The sequence below is a fragment of the Sinocyclocheilus anshuiensis genome, unplaced genomic scaffold (assembly GCF_001515605.1).
Source record: "Sinocyclocheilus anshuiensis isolate Anshui unplaced genomic scaffold, SAMN03320099.WGS_v1.1 scaffold224, whole genome shotgun sequence".
Classification (NCBI taxonomy): domain Eukaryota; kingdom Metazoa; phylum Chordata; class Actinopteri; order Cypriniformes; family Cyprinidae; genus Sinocyclocheilus; species Sinocyclocheilus anshuiensis.
In genome coordinates this window covers 1,294,852-1,312,231 of record NW_015558577.1, presented here as the reverse complement: position 1 = coordinate 1,312,231, position 17,380 = coordinate 1,294,852, and the positions used below count along the sequence as shown (strand labels likewise).

General features: G+C 35.7%; 2 protein-coding genes across 2 annotated transcripts; one reads left to right on the top strand and one right to left on the bottom strand.

Moving 5' to 3' along the window:
* Positions 1–214: 214 nt before the first annotated feature.
* LOC107679707 (protein FAM60A-like) lies at positions 215–772 on the top strand (the record flags this gene model as incomplete). The annotated part of the gene is made up of 2 exons (XM_016475336.1): positions 215–365; positions 453–772. Coding segments are annotated over 2 exons (329 nt in total), but the record flags the coding sequence as incomplete, so codon positions are not given.
* A 2,433-nt stretch (positions 773–3,205) lies between these two features.
* LOC107679699 (adhesion G protein-coupled receptor G3-like) lies at positions 3,206–16,853 on the bottom strand. The gene is made up of 12 exons (XM_016475330.1): positions 16,724–16,853; positions 16,445–16,499; positions 15,929–16,016; positions 15,380–15,523; positions 15,120–15,248; positions 14,953–15,001; positions 13,192–13,283; positions 11,494–11,609; positions 11,128–11,399; positions 7,656–7,752; positions 7,273–7,559; positions 3,206–3,703 (listed from the first exon to the last, which is right to left on the bottom strand). The coding sequence occupies exons 1-12, from the start codon at positions 16,791–16,793 to the stop codon at positions 3,582–3,584; spliced, it is 1,521 nt and encodes a 506-aa protein (XP_016330816.1). The 5' UTR covers positions 16,794–16,853; the 3' UTR covers positions 3,206–3,581.
* Between the last annotated feature and the right edge of the window lie 527 nt (positions 16,854–17,380).

Genomic DNA, 17,380 nt, shown 5'->3' with positions numbered 1-17,380 from the left:
TATATATATATATATATGATTGTAACTTTAATTGGTAAAAGACTGTAACAATGCTATGGTTCATGATAAGTTCCCTTACTATACTCGGTGAAAAACTGAAATCTAATCAGACATTTCATGTAATTTTACAGTAAAACAGGTTTTGGAAGTGGAAAGATACATCATCTAGCTTTTGTAGATGGCATATTAATGTTTGCTGTCATGTCTTTTACAGATTCAGATGCCCACAGCACCACATCCAGTATGTCTCCCTCTCAGTCTCCCAGCCACAGTAATCAGTCTGACGACGGGTCAGACATCGAGACCAAGCAGAGGCGCCCAAACCCATCGAGGTTCTCCTTTCTCGACCTGTCCTACTGGAAGAGGTATTCCTTTCCTTCTTTTCACGAATGCGTGTTAAGAGATGTGCTAGTTGTTGAGCTGAAAAATAACACTTCTATTCAATGTTTCAGGCAAAAGGTGTGCTGTGGGATCGTCTACAAGGGGCGTTTCGGTGAGGTGATCATCGATCCTCGTCTCTTCAAGCCCTGCTGTAACAAGAAGCGCCCAGCTCTGGCATCCTCCCCGGACTCTCAGATCTCACAAACACATCCTTCCCCTCTTCCAGAGGACATGAAGGAGGCATGGTGATCCAACTAAAACACCCTCCAAACTGTCTCGTTGAGGCCCTCATAGCTTTGTCTCCAGTGGTAGACTCTGGTATCTTCCCTTTGTTAGATTACTGTGTATGAGTTGAGTTTTCCCCTTGCTTTAGTATTTTTATGACTTTTTTTGTAACATGTAATTTGTATCTTTTTTTATATAACAGAAAAGGAGGAAAAAAAATTGGGCATTAGGACATATTTATAGCTCTGAGTTAGGAAATTGAATGTAATCCATTTTTTATTATTACTGTAATTTTTTTTTGGAGTTACCAGTGTTTTGTAAATATAATCTTATTTTCAGTGCACCAAAAGACTTCTATTTGGCATTTAGTTTGACGGGTTACAGATGAATAATGTAAAGTGCTGTATCTAACATTATAGCCAAGGCATTAATGAGATGGGTGTACTTTTAAACAAATATAATATTTTACTCAGCCTTGCAGTCTTCTGCTCTGATTCAAGTTCAACTGTGGTCTGTTATATCACACACACGCATTTTCTGACTAGGATTCTTGAGCACAGTATTCACAATGTGAATTCACCTCAGCTTTTGCTCTGTAATATGGACACGTGCTTGTAAAATCTCTTTTTCCTTCTGGTTTGGCATAAAGATGTTGCTCAATATTTAAAAACGGTTACGGGTTTGTAAATCTTTTTAAAAGCACGATGCAAAAAATTCATTATCTCAGAGTATTTAAACGGTTATCATTTACACAATGGCATATGAAAGCATGCATAATGTATTTGTAGGCATGATGAGTTTTATGACTGTTGGTGGTGTTTGCGTTTTATTTTATTGTTATTGTATGAGAGTGTTATAATACAGAAAGTAAGAGATATTACTGCTTGATGAATTTCTGACCAGGCTTTACACTGTTTTTACCACATTTTTCCATGTTTCAATATTGTACACTAAAGGTAATCGAAGATGAAATTGTACAGTCTTTCAGCCTTGATGTATTGACTGCAGCCTTTTGTATGTTTTTTTCCCTTGCTATTTGGATTAATTGAAATATGACAGAATTGCCTTTTTTAAAAAAGTTTTTTTTGTCTGTTTTGGCTCTAAAGTTCAGCAATATTATGGAGTTTGCAATTGGACTTGAAGGTTCAAGATTTCGGTTGTATTTCAGTGTATTATTTGAAAGAATGTTTGTTTTTATTCACCAGCAATACTTTGAGTCAGCATAACTGTTGACTTCAAGCTCTTGTTTTTAAAATGCATGAGAGCAAATACAAGATGTCGATAAATTTCAGGGAAAAATGTTTTTAACTATTAATGTGGCACATTCTCAGTCAATGTGCCTCACCAGAGATTTAGCTGATCATTTCATTACGTTAATTTGTCATTTTTAACTTATGCTATTTATTCAAAGCTGTCTGTACAATTAATGCTGTAAAGAAGTTTTTGTGCACTTTGTATACTTTTTTGTAATATTACCATTGATAAAATTTTGTATCTCAATTTTCCTCACATTGGTATTTTCATAAAATGTTTAAAGTAAATGTTTGTCTTGTTTGTGGTTTTGGTATAGCGAGAAAAAAAGAAAAAATATGTTATTTTTCTAACAAGGACGTTTCCTGTTATGAATTGTGCTTTCTGAACACTAGATGGTGCCAAACGTGCATCTCTGAATGCACATTGATTCGTGTGTGTGTATATAGAGCGCTCATTAAAATTATACTTTAATTGGAAGATTAATTGAAATATGACAGAATTGCCTTTTTTAAAAAAGTTTTTTTTGTCTGTTTTGGCTCTAAAGTTCAGCAATATTATGGAGTTTGCAATTGGACTTGAAGGTTCAAGATTTCGGTTGTATTTCAGTGTATTATTTGAAAGAATGTTTGTTTTTATTCACCAGCAATACTTTGAGTCAGCATAACTGTTGACTTCAAGCTCTTGTTTTTAAAATGCATGAGAGCAAATACAAGATGTCGATAAATTTCAGGGAAAAATGTTTTTAACTATTAATGTGGCACATTCTCAGTCAATGTGCCTCACCAGAGATTTAGCTGATCATTTCATTACGTTAATTTGTCATTTTTAACTTATGCTATTTATTCAAAGCTGTCTGTACAATTAATGCTGTAAAGAAGTTTTTGTGCACTTTGTATACTTTTTTGTAATATTACCATTGATAAAATTTTGTATCTCAATTTTCCTCACATTGGTATTTTCATAAAATGTTTAAAGTAAATGTTTGTCTTGTTTGTGGTTTTGGTATAGCGAGAAAAAAAGAAAAAATATGTTATTTTTCTAACAAGGACGTTTCCTGTTATGAATTGTGCTTTCTGAACACTAGGTGGTGCAAACGTGCATCTCTGAATGCACATTGATTCGTGTGTGTGTGTATATAGAGCGCTCATTAAAATTATACTTTAATTGGACATACAGCAAACACCCCCAAATATGACAACCTTTCAAAAATATAAAGCAATATTTTTGTATTGTAGAAAGCTCCATTTACTGTATATTTGTGATAAAAAAGCATAAAATAAATTGTTTCCTAAACAAATTTATTTACTTTTATCATTGCACTAAATATTATTTAGAACATATTTACAGTTTTTTTTTTCACCCAATGTTAGGACAACTTTGGATTTATTTTATAGCATTTTTCTTAACATGCGTTACACGGAGCAGTGTCTTAACTGCCAGTAGGAAGTTGATAGAGGCAATGAAAAGATGTAAAACACAACAAACTATTCTGGAATATAATTACAAAGGACAGATCAACACATTTAGAAATAAATATTCCCACCCCCCATTATACTGTATGCAGATTCCCTTTAGCGCCCCCTTGCAGACCCCAGTTTGAAAATCACAAAGCTCCAAATGAGTAAAATAATAATTAAAAAAAGGACTAGAGCGAAGATTTGGTGTAGAATGGAGGGTCCACCTTTAAACTCCACTGTGTGTTGTGACTGAACAGCTGCTGGTTATCTTGTCACAATTTCGTCATTACTGTTGAAGCTGGCCTGAATGGTGGCTTTTGATGAGCTGTGTTCTTCTTTCCGTGCTTGACACGTGAGAGTCAAAAACCACAAGAAAATAAAGAGACCTACGATGAAATAGACAGTATTAATGTCAGATAATATATTTTTTAAATCAGGAGCTTTTGCTTCACATCGCAAATTTAGGGCCACAAACCTGACTCAAATCAAATAAATAAACAACTGGCACTTAAATATGCATTAAAATCTATAAAAACATCAACATTTTTCTTTTTGAACAAATGGTCAGTCACGTGCTTAATTATCAAAAAATGTTTTTTGCACAACTCACAAGGTCAAACTAATAATACATGAACTGTTTTATTACGTTACATGTGCACCCTGATATGCTTATAACTTTATAGCATTAAAAATTAAACATGAAAAATCTAATAAAATTAATAAAAAAAACTGGATTGCAGATTGAGACGAAATTAAACTGTCACTTAGTATCATAAATTCAAGAAAGATATTTGTAAAATATCAGTTTTCTTACAATAACATTGCAAAGGTTGAATGGTTGAGCTTGGCAGACACAGTTAGTCTTACAATTTGTGCAAAAATTGAGGAAATTAAATGAGCTCTTCCTGTCATGCTGTAGAAAAGATCCAAACCATTATTTCTCTGGTGTCACAATGTTATGAACTTTAAAATTGTGACCCAAGAAATAACAAAACTTTTACATATGGCTGTAAAGAAACAACTTGCAGTAGCCTAATCTGCATCCAAGCGGTCAAGACTGGTTAAACCAGTTAGCCCTATACTGAGAGACTCTGTAACTACACCATTTACTACAGCACAGGGCTTTAATAGCATAGACACAGCAAAATATGACATTTTAATCATTAAAATTTATCATAATAATAATTAAAAATGCTAATTTAAGCATGTTTTACATCATTTTGTGAAGTCATCCTCGCGCTCATTGGCTGCCGTCTCTGTAGATATGCTAATAATCTAATTTAATGTAGTTTAGTGCTTCAAAAAGCGAAAATAACACACTTATGATCGTGCTTTACCAGCAGAAAAAAAAACGGGAGAATCAACTGTACTGCAGAAGAAGCAACAAAGACCGACAAAAACAATAAAAGGAGCGTAACACACACCCACTGCTCCGGGTGTGTGTTCACGGTGTGTGTGTGTTCACTGCTGTGTGTGTGCACTTTGGATGGGATAAATGCAGAGCACTAATTCCTAGTATGGGTCACCATACTTGGCCACATGTCACGTCACTTTAAACATCGGTGAGGCAAACACAAGGTAGGTAGTGAAAATAATAAATAGTGATGCTTAGGGGGTTAGGGGGTTAATTTTAGTGTAGACCACTCTTTAAAACTCACTAGTGTCAGTGTAATTCCTATAAAACTGAGAAATGATTGTACTGGACGTCTATAAATGGCAGAAACACTGTGAATCTTTTGTTTCGAGTCAGTGGCGCTTTTTGAAATTCATCTGGTTTAAACGGATCTCGAGTCTGATTAATTACTTGTAGAATACATTTTCAATAGGCCTATTACATTTTGTATTTTTTTCAGTGCATTTCAATTGACATTTTCATGAACACATTTGCAATTGTTCTGTAAAGTGTGTCATTATGACTATTTGGTCTGAGTTTTAATTGCATTTGCAACGCTTTGACCGGCAGGTGGCGCCGGCATGTGGTGTTTTGAGCAGTTTTACTAACTTAGCAAGTTTGTTGCTAGATTTAGCAACTTTTCAGACTACCCTAGCAACTTTTCCCCCTAAAAAGCACCTAGCAACAAATGACTCAAACCATAAAAAAACAAGAAAAAGCCATAAAAAAGCACACATTTTCCCTCTAAATTAGGCCTACACAAAAAGAGGCAACCATTGAACAGCTACACTTTCAAATGATTTAAGCGCTTTTTATGAATATGTGTATTTTGTAAAAGGTTTGCAACTACTTTTTATCACTTAATGATAAGGGGCTGCTAACAAAAATGTAGAAGTTTATTTTAAAGTTTTGCTATTTAATGTGTAAATAAAGCTCTGTAACCGTCTCTCTCTCTCTCTCTCTCTCTCTCTCTCTCTCTCTCTGTGTGAGTGATGTGTGTGTGCGTTTGTGTGTGTCAATTAAAGCAGTGGCACATTAATATAGAACGGAGATTAAACTGACTTGGAACTACCTGTGCATTAACCTGTTAACCCGCACCTGGACGCCGGCCCACTGAACGCTCTTTGTTTTCACGTGTCAATGTTTACGACTAGATTAAATGAAAAGGGACATAATTAATCTTGACAAACTATACAATGATCGTGCTTTACCAGCAGAAAAAAAAACGGGAGAATCAACTGTACTGCAGAAGAAGCAACAAAGACCGACAAAAACAATAAAAGGAGCGTAACACACACCCACTGCTCCGGGTGTGTGTTCACGGTGTGTGTGTGTTCACTGCTGTGTGTGTGCACTTTGGATGGGATAAATGCAGAGCACTAATTCCTAGTATGGGTCACCATACTTGGCCACATGTCACGTCACTTTAAACATCGGTGAGGCAAACACAAGGTAGGTAGTGAAAATAATAAATAGTGATGCTTAGGGGGTTAGGGGGTTAATTTTAGTGTAGACCACTCTTTAAAACTCACTAGTATCAGTGTAATTCCTATAAAACTGAGAAATGATTGTACTGACGTCTATAAATGGCAGAAACACTGTGAATCTTTTGTTTCGAGTCAGTGGCGCTTTTTGAAATTCATCTGGTTTAAACGGATCTCGAGTCTGATTAATTACTTGTAGAATACATTTTCAATAGGCCTATTACATTTTGTATTTTTTTCAGTGCATTTCAATTGACATTTTCATGAACACATTTGCAATTGTTCTGTAAAGTGTGTCATTATGACTATTTGGTCTGAGTTTTAATTGCATTTGCAACGCTTTGACCGGCAGGTGGCGCCGGCATGTGGTGTTTTGAGCAGTTTTACTAACTTAGCAAGTTTGTTGCTAGATTTAGCAACTTTTCAGACTACCCTAGCAACTTTTCCCCCTAAAAAGCACCTAGCAACAAATGACTCAAACCATAAAAAAACAAGAAAAAGCCATAAAAAAGCACACATTTTCCCTCTAAATTAGGCCTACACAAAAAGAGGCAACCATTGAACAGCTACACTTTCAAATGATTTAAGCGCTTTTTATGAATATGTGTATTTTGTAAAAGGTTTGCAACTACTTTTTATCACTTAATGATAAGGGGCTGCTAACAAAAATGTAGAAGTTTATTTTAAAGTTTTGCTATTTAATGTGTAAATAAAGCTCTGTAACCGACTCTCTCTCTCTCTCTCTCTCTCTCTCTCTCTCTCTCTCTCTCTCTCTCTCTCTCTCTGTGTGTGTGTGTGCATGCGCTTAATATAGAACGGAGATTAAACTGACTTGGAACTGCCTGTGCATTAAACGGTTTTACTGCATACCTGCCAGCCAATCAGAATCCAGTGTTCAGACAGACCATGGAATAATACGTTTTGTCTCACATATCTAATAGTTTTCACACCAAAGTATGTTTTTTTCTTGCTTTCAAAAAGTGATGGGACAGCAGTATTAATGAAAGTGACAGTTACGTATGATTGTACCTAATTAACACCTGCTTCTGTTTCAAATAACACTGTAACAATTTCTTACCCTGTAAACTGTTGAGAATGGTGAAAACATAGAGCGCAGGGAGACTCAAGGGGCCATAGGTGGAGAAAGCCAGGACCCAGGGCACTCCCAGAACACAGCAGAGCCCGAGTAGAGACACCCATTCTTTCCATGCCCTCCTCCGATGGTCTTTAATCTTAAGAGTTTGTGATCTCAATTTGTGCATTTTAACCACCACCACCCCCAGCATAACCATGTTAAAGAGCATCACCATCCCGAGATAACCGTTGACAGTAATGTAGCTCACTGTCCGTGTGGTTATCCAGCATCTAAAGGAGAGGAAGCCAATGAAAACACTCCTGTTATAGGCCTGAGAGATGATGGAGAAGTAAAATTGCAGTGCAATTTGAATCGATTGACCTTACAGAGGTGTGATTGTTGAGTTTTCTTCACCCGTGTAAAAGGTATATTTGCCATACACTTTAGTCACATGGCATATTATCACGGTAATGGTAGGTACACCTATAGGAAAAGATTAATACAATAAAACAAGCTTATAATACATGTTTAATTCAAATGTAATTGTTATTTAAAGGTCAGTTCACCCCAAAAAATGTCATTATTTACTTGCCCCTGTGTTCCTCCATTGAACACAAATAAAGTTGTTGATCAGAATGTTCTGTTCTGCCTGGTCCCGCTATTCAGGATTGAGTTGAGTTTGCCTTTTACAGTCCACTTTGATTTCAATATTTGAATTCAGTTTGAATTGAGGTAGCAAACAGGATGCTAATCAGGGTATCTTCAGATTATTTATTTATTTATTTATTTTTATTTAATAATGAAAACTAAGAAAACGCCATATTTTTTCATTTTTCAAAAACAAACAAACAAAAAAGTTTGGCTTGATATTTCGTTTTTACATTCAGGGATAAAAAAAATAATAAACTGCTTGAATATTTGATCTTTGCATGTGGCCGGGAATTAAATGCCCCTTCCCAATGATTGGTCAACCAAACATTAAACCATGTTCCCCAGTTCGGTGATTAATAATATTAATAAATATTTCTGAATTAATATTTATTAATATTTATGAGATAAACTAATATTTCTCAGGTAGGTTGCTGAATTTATGCCTACACAGTTTGTGTCAAGCCATTCGTTAGCCTGGTAAAGAGAAAGAGATTAAATATAGTTGAAATAAACGCATTAAGAATCCATACAACTGTAGCAGTGGAGGACTATTATTCTGTTGCATGGAACTGGGGAACAATAAATGATTGCATTGGGAAGGTGTGTTTAATTCCTGCCCACATGCAGAGATCGAATATTCAAGCTGTGTGTTCGTTTTCTATCCCTAAACGTAAAAAAGAAGCCGAATTCTTTTTTTTTTTTAAATACAAAAGGCGACACTATCTTATTTTTCTGCTTTCAATATTAAATAAAAAAAATGAATGAAATGCTAATTTGAAATTAGAATTTTAACCTTTAATTTTAGCTCAGCTCTTTTCAAAACAATAAGTTTGGATTTCTGAACGGTTAGTTGTTCACACCAAATTTTAATTTCTTAGTAATTTAAGCAGATTACACAGATTGCTGATCACAACAGCATGTCATGGGGGTTAATGACTATTTTGAGTGAGCTAACCATACAAATTCTAGTGAAGGTTTGCCGTTTTTGGAAAGAGAGTCCAGGATGAAATCTGTTTTATTTTTTTCTGAATTCGATTTTAAGACATGGTTTAGTGTCATGAAACCCCAGACTACTTTTTCTGAGATTGTAGCAGAGGTGTTTGTGTTGCACATCAAAGACAATGTTAGCATCCATTAATTTAAATTGTTGGAGAAAACTGGTTAATTAGCTTTTTTTGCGCTATTTTCGTCTTCCGGGTTTAAAATCTACATCGTGTCGACGTCACAATTTGTGACGTGGCAAAGGACTATAGTACATCGATGACGCGTCGGTGTCTCATAATTATTCATGAGTCTGCATGTCCTTATCCTATGAGAAGATGCTTTGCTTAATTATTCACAACAGCATGTTGCCAGATTGGGCGGTTTTGAATTTGCTGGACCTTTTTCACATTTCCGGGTTTCTCAGCAGGGGAAGTCGTCATAGTTGGGTTAACTTGAAGAGCAGTGAAAGGGAGAGTACCACAAATATATTTTTTGCATTCCCATTTGCTCAAATAGCAAAAGAAAAACTCCATGATAAGTGTTTTCATGACTTTCAATGAAAGGAAAAAAATTGAGAGAAACTGATGAAGGCAGTCAGAAGAGAGAACGATGTCAAACCGTCCCTCCCATAGACTCTGCATTAGAAACACCCTCGCATTAGCGTTAACTGTTTTTTTGTAATTTGATGCAAAGGTGATATAATACAAAGAATAATGTTATAAATGTACATACATTTAAAAAAAAAATTGGCTTGGGCGGGTGGACAAAATTTGGGCTGGTTTGGGGTCAGTTTGGCGGTTTTCAAACATATAAATTGTATAGGCTACTTGGTTAACAAACAAGCCCAAGTGTGCATGTACTGCATCCAATCAGTCATCATTAATAAACACACACACACTGCAGAGGCGCTGATGCTGATGTTAACGTCGACAGCCGCACTTATAGCCAATCAGCAGAGCAGACAGACACGATGATTCATGAGTGGCAGGTTTTTAGCGTTATAACGGATCTGATTTTGAATGTATGACTGCGTATTCAAGTAATCACACAATGCCTGAATATAAGTTAAAGAGTGGGAGAGTGACTCTCAAAACGTGAATTACTGTGGAGTGAGATGACAAGAAGGCACTGCAACTCAGACAACAAGCGCATTATTGTTGTTGTTAATTTTTTTAAATTGTCGGATTACCGTACAGTATGTAAACTATCAATGAATGACAGTTTTGACTGTCATGGTGTGTGCATGAACGAGTGTGAAATAGCATGCTAATTACGTTGCTTTTTCCTATCACTTATATTGGGCAATTTTTGCATTTAAATTGGCTTATTCTGACTGTTGTCATTGAAAATGTTGCATGTGTTGTTTCGAGGGTATCGGTTAATTTCTTGATTGCCGTTTTGAAATGGTCTGCCTGCATATTTTATTCATGTTTGGTAATTCTCTTTAATGTAGGCTATTTGCCCCAATTTGATCCGTTTAAATTTGTCTAACGTTATAGGCCTATTTATATTATTTAGTTGTCATTATTTTGTTTTAAGGAGTTAAAAATGGCCCTTATCACCCTTGATTTTCAACCGTGATATTCTATCACATTATTTTGTCAGTTAAAGTTTTGGGTGTTTTTTTGTTGGAGTGGGCAGGTTTTTGTGAGCTTCTGGGCTGGAAATCGTCCATCCAATCTGGCAACACTTATCAGAATGTGAGATTGCGTACATTAACTGAGAGAAACATTCATGGATCGAAGGAGAGTGTTTGTTTTTGCTTTGTAAGAGTTCACAGACACTAGTCTTAATATCATAATTTGATGAAATGTACAGCCCGACTTTTGATTTATTCATCCAAATTTTGGCAAATTTTATGACATTCTGTGTTATACAGTAAATTACATTTTTTTTATGACTGGAATTTCACAATTCCACACTCTAAAAAATGCTGGGTTAAATACAACCCAGTGCTGGGTAAAATAGGGACAAACCCAGCAATTGGGCTGTTTTGACCCAGCAGTTGGGTTAAATGTTTAACCCAACCTTCTGGGTAGTAACCCAACCGCTGGGTCAAAACAACCCAATTGCTGGGTTTGTCCCTATTTTACCCAGCACTGGGTTGTATTTAACCCAGCATTGTTTAGAGTGCAGCTGCATTTTCACAATATAGGGCCCTAGATGAGTAATGTAGAAATAGTATAGCTACTGTTGATACAAAAAATGTGAATTTGAACTCACCCCATCCCACAAGACTTAGTTTAAGCAAGTATTTCTTGATGTAGATATTGAAGACCCGCACCAGCAGCAGATACAGGTGGAAGCCCTCGATGGCTGTCCAAGTGAAGGTGGCTAAAAGGCTCCAGTGTAGGAGAAGTCCTAGAGCTTGACACACTGAATCAATGTCTCTGTGGCCTGAAAACCACATGCTGCACAAGAACGAGATGTGCAACAAGAAAAGGGAGCCTGAGAGCTGCACATGAATTTTGACTGAATGTTCACATTGCTTTTTCCTGTGCGGAGAATGGTGAGAGATATGATCTGTTTATACCTGATTCTGAACATCTCATTCTGAAAATGTATGAGAAATCTGATTTAAAAGCTTACCTCTGGCACAAAAAAATTGCAATCATTAGCGCTGTAAATACTATTGAAAGGGCAGAGCCAATGTATGAAATGTAGTTGAGAGGGACAATATGGGACGCTTCAGGAATTTCAGGATTCTTTCAGAAACATTGAGGACAAAAGAGGATATTCAAATAAGTACTGCTAAACAGCCCAGTTTAATTTAAAGGGGTCATGAAACGAGAAATAAAATTTTGCTTCAACTTTTTACATAAGAGGTAATTGTACTATAAAACATCCTCTGAGGTTCAGAGCTCAACACTTCCTTAATTGTTAGTCCTAAAACAGCTTTTATTGAGAACAAGCTCACATTATTATATGTTTTTTAAAGTTTGTAGGTGTCCAGGTACAGAAACCCGAATTAATCAAATGTAAAATATCAATGCTTAGTCTTCACTGTACAAATTAAATATAGATTAATTCAGTAAAGAGCAGTGAGTGATTTTCTCACATTTAATTCTTGGATTAACATTAAGGACACCGACAGCATTTAGTAAATTAGGTGCAGTCACTTTAAGAGACAATGCATCCTATATAACTATAAACATCCGAATTCTTTCTCAACTGTTTACGTTCACTTAAGACATAACCGACACTTTTGCAGGAGGACACGAAGGAGAGCTCGGTTCGTGTGTTTGCGCGCTGTCTGACGTGACGCTTTAGTTTGGTGCACGAGTACTCAGTTGTTTTTCGTTTTGTGCTTCTATGCTGTAAACTCTTTTGAATATTTAAATTGGCAAGGCTTAAAAACACATGCAATTGACAAGCTTTTGTGACGACGTGAAGCAGTGGCCCATCAACTGTCCTGAGCGACTTTTTAGGCTGGCCTCGGCTAGTCAGTTTAAATCGTCGGGGGGCCCCCCCTCAGCCATGGGCCCCTATAATCGTCACCACCTTTCACCCCACTAGCGATGGCCCTGTATGTAAGATATGGACCTGACAATAATACCACAACATTTAAGTACATGTTCGTTCTAATACCTAATCTGCAATCAGTGATTTCTCATATGTAATGATTCGTGTTCAGTCAGATGTTCTTTTTCTCAATATCATTTACTGCTGTTTATGCATCAGTAAATCAAGCCAGTGACTAACTACACGTCATTTCTTTTATAAGCATGTAAATAATCTGTTATTTAAATTGTGATTAAATTACATACAGTAAACAATCAATGAATGCTCCGTTTATAATCGCTGGAGCTGTCAATCACGCAGAACGAGTTCATATTCAGTGACAGTCTACACTACACAATTAATATTATTTACATCATGTTTGCAATGTTAGTTATGATGAAAGCATTTGTGCAAAACTCGAGTTGCAATGATGAGATCACTGCATGCACACGCTCAGCAGTCTGTCATTGGCTACAGTGTTCACCACTGCAACCTTTCATGCGACGGAATAGGAGTAGATTTAAATATAATGCTACAATCAACACAATCCATGATTAGTCTCACAGCGAACATGCCCCTTCCAACAGACCGTTCAAATCAGAGGGCTAAAATCAGGGTAGAAAATGCCCTTTAAAAATAGTTTGTAAAAATCACACTAACATTATAAGTGCACCTCTGGTAACATTATCAGATAACTAAAAAAATACAGTTCATGACCCCTTAAAAGTGAACACTTTAAAACAAAACAAAGGTGACTGAAGAGCATCACATGATAAATGCACTTACAATGAGCACTGCAAAAAAGCTCAGATGATTACAACTGCATACAAAGTCTCCGTTGACGATGGTAGTATTACAGCCGTCTGTCCTCCAGTTACCTGACAAACAGACACAAATACGTACACTAAAACAAAAAGTCGATCCAGAAACATCTATTCAAATGAGAACTGTAATATATCACATTCGTTTTCACACTCATTATATGACAGTTACAAAATATATAGGTCGTTCTCAGGAAACAGTGGCGTTGCAGTGACATTGCAGATTTTTATCATCTTGCATTCACAACATCTCTTCTCTCAACTTCAGGCCAACACAAGTTAAACCCCTCCAGTTTGCCATTCCAGCAGATCTCTCCTGTCACTCGTTCTCATTGACAACAACATAACTCTTATGACTAGCTTTCACTCCATAGATAAGCAGGCTTGGGTAACTTGCACATTGCTAAAAGCACTTGAACTATTTAGTGGCTGAAAATGAGCCTTTCCTTCTTTTCCAATCAAAACCCTCAAAAGTTGTGTTTAATCAAATGTAACAGGGTTGACACCAAACAAGTAATAGCTTGGTTTTAACTTATTATACTTTAGTAATTGTTAGTATTATAATGTCTGATTTAATATACTGTAAGGTGACTGTGACAGGATTAAAATAATAGAGCAGTTAGGCTTATAGGCTTAAAGCTAGTAACCATAAATTACTACTTGTACTTTGTAATGTTGTGACCACATTTTGTAGATTAGCGTAATGTTTTAAAGGGGTCATGAAATGGAAAATCAAAGTGTTCTTTATATTTACACATATGAGAATTGTAACACGATAATCTTCCTCGGCACGGCCTTTAACATGCATTCTGAGCAACTCATGTCTGTCCATCAATCACAAGAGTGATACTGATGCTGAATAAAGATGTTACTAAGACCATCAAACTCATCAAAGACTCTATTTTGTCAGTGGATGTAAAGAAACTGCACCTCCAAAAACGTTCCAAGCATTTGAAATACATGGCTGAAGTTTATAATGACATGCCTGAGCGACTGAAAGTTCTCCACATGCTGCCGTTTTTTCAGAATATCTTTTATTAAAAGATATGGCAGTGGCAAGCATTTTGTCCTCGGAGGCAATGCACATTAGTTTTGTAATCTGACAGCGTGTTTGTAATAAATGCAGAACCAGCATTGAACGCTATTAAAACACCAAGCGCATCACTACTAATAAAATTAGTACACCTGTGTACATGCAGTGTCTTTTGTAATACAACAAGTAAGAATAGTACTTTTAAAACTATATACCGAAAAATTAAGCATGCAGAAGCAATTTCCACACTGAAACAGATTGTTGTAATCAACGTTTTTTCATCCGAAAATGATCATTTTTATAAATATTAGACCAGTTTTTGATGGAAAAAAACGTAAACTAACCTTGAGAAACATTTTATAAAAATCTGAAACTGCATTTCATGACCCCTTTAAGAACTGTGATGACTATGTCTATATGGAGAGTCTGAATCCATCCTGGTACTTTGGGCCTGACATGCGAAAAATGATTTCTTAAAAAATTTCTTTGAGTATAACAGTAACAATTTCAAGTGAAAAATCAACACACACACACACACACACGCATGCACACACGCACGCACGCACACACACACACACACACACACACACACAAATGCCACCATCTGAGAATGACCTAGATTATAGAGAACTGAACATTTGTTTTAGTTTATTTATAGAGGTTTATTTTTGATGGTGTGAAAATCATACTGACCTTTGCCATTTTTTTCAAGATGCCAGTAGACACAGGTTCCATGTTCACTCTGCAATAATAAAAGCACACGTTTACAGAAGTGAACATTTGCAAGTGGTCAGCAAAATCCACAAGGGCCACGGTATGTTTTTACAATCGCATTATAGTGTGATGTGAAATCATCTCACCTGATTGGTGTTTATGAATCTGAGCTGAACAGGCTGAGAAAGGTTCTGAACTTCATTCTTACCAAGCCAAACTCCCAACACAGTTTGCCCATGCAATATCGTGCCTGGCGTACTTGGGTTATTCCCCTTCTGTGTCAACACCACAATGACAAATGATTCAAAGTAGAAACCACTGGGCTATGCAATGCAGATGTTGCCCAAAGTATTTAAAATCACATTTAATTAGACACAAACAAGTCTAATACAGTAATTCTGCATACCTTGTTTAAACTGCTGCTGACCTTGAAGAAAGTCTCATTGAGAAGAGACACAATCAAATCTGCATTCCCCCATCTATTACAGCTCATCTTTAATGCTTCGTCTGAGATGTGGATTACATATCCTCTATCTGTATCGACTGTTTCCTGAAAAAAAAAAGTGAAGACACAATTCAGCGTGTGACCTAACTGATCTTCCTGTACTGCTGACTATGTTGCTGACACTTGAACTTTGTTTCTTGCTTTATGGCTTTTTCTTTTTTTTTTTAAGTTAGTCAATCAGACAGTTAACTACTGTCTTAAACCTAATATTCCTTTTACATTTACATTTATTCATTTGGCAGACGCTTTTATCCAAAGCGACTTACAATTGAGGAATACAACAAGCGATTTACCATAAAATGGCAATAATTTAATAGAATATATAGAATAACTTTTATAGAATAATGTTTTCCAGTATGTATAGATCATAATACTATTCAAACACTGACTTTGTCTGTATATGGGTTCAGTAAATATCTACAATTTTTTTCTTCTGTCATTTAGTCTTACCTCTGAGGAAATTAATGTAGAGAAATATTTTTGGTCTTTTATCCTAGGGGCTGTAGATGAGCAATTTCTCATTCCATCTTCAATACACCTGTTAAAAAATACATTCGATTCATTTTATACCTCTAAAATATTACCTGACAGCAAACCAACCTGTCCATTTTATACATTTATTACATATAATAATATAAATATAAAAACTTTATACTTCCTAGCCAACGTTCTCAGAACTTTGGCTAATATTCTGGCAAGGTTCTCTCAAAGCCTCTCCCAATAATGTTAATAGAACATTCTTTTCAAAGTTATTTGGTCTTTAATATTCTTCTCAAAATGTTATTTATAAATTTCTAATGCGTCAGAAGTATTAGCATTCAAAAGTAACTTTCCCATAATGTTTGCAAAATGATAAATGGAACATTCCCTTAATGTTCACCAAGCCAGTTGGCAGTTTGCAAAATGCTCTTAGAACTTATTTTGTTAGCTGGGTTGTTACAAGATCAACAAGATAACAAAACTCACAATGGAACATTCCTTGTCTTCTGACATTTTACTGGAACCTCATGACAACGCTCACCTGCGAACATGTCATATCATGGGAGGTAAATAGCAGTGCAATCAATTATTCAATCCAAATCTTTATCACTACAGATTTATAAAAAAAACATTAATTTCAATTTTACTATGCCACAAGAGTAAACATGACTAGAATCAACAGTCACTCTTTTCGAGTTAAAATGACATGATTATAGTAATTTTTCAGAGCTGAAATGTAAAAATGTACAGCATATTCATACTCACGTTCTTTAGTCACTATTGTGGAAGAAAAAATTGGAAATATCCAAAGAACAACACAGCAAAAGCCTCTCATTTTTCTCTTTGAATGCTCTGTTTCTCTAGTGTGTGTACCCTCTGTCAAGCACTCTGCAAAGCAGGTCTCATGTGATTGCTGTGGTTTCCTGTGTAGCCTAGTTTTTAACATCACTTCATAAATAACCGTGACATGGGGGACAGAACTGGATGCGTACTTACCAACACGAAACATATGTGACGTAACGGTGAAAAGAACCCAGACATTTCTAAATGAATAACTAATCACATTTAAAAAATGTACATATATAAATGGCATTATTGTAATGCCTTTTCAATAGGCTCAAACATACATTTCAGGTTTATAGATTTATTATTAAATTCAAAAACACTAATAATAGAACAACTGTGCATTTACCATATTTATTTACAAATCACAGCTTTTAATGTTTTTGTTAGATGTGATAAGCAGGTTTGAGATTAGATTTGTTAGATCATAGATAAGGTTTTAGTTTGTCTACAACTACAAAGAGGAAACTGTATTTTTTTTTCTTCAATGCACTGTTACCAAAGGAAGTACTCTTGCAAAAAAAAAAAAATGTAACCGAACAGCTCATGATGAAATGTGCCATTTGTTGTTTGCCTGTT

What these genes read in the sequence shown, in the direction of transcription:
- LOC107679699 (XM_016475330.1), bottom strand. Translation starts at nt 16,793, where the DNA reads ATGAGAGGCTTTTGCTGTGTTGTTCTTTGGATATTTCCAATTTTTTCT. An exon ending in GATTCATAAACACCAATCAG is followed by an intron (nt 15,002 to 15,119) that starts GTGAGATGATTT and finishes TTATTATTGCAG; the next exon opens with AGTGAACATGGAACCTGTGT. An exon ending in GCTTTTTTGCAGTGCTCATT is followed by an intron (nt 11,610 to 13,191) that starts GTAAGTGCATTT and finishes TGTTTCTGAAAG; the next exon opens with AATCCTGAAATTCCTGAAGC.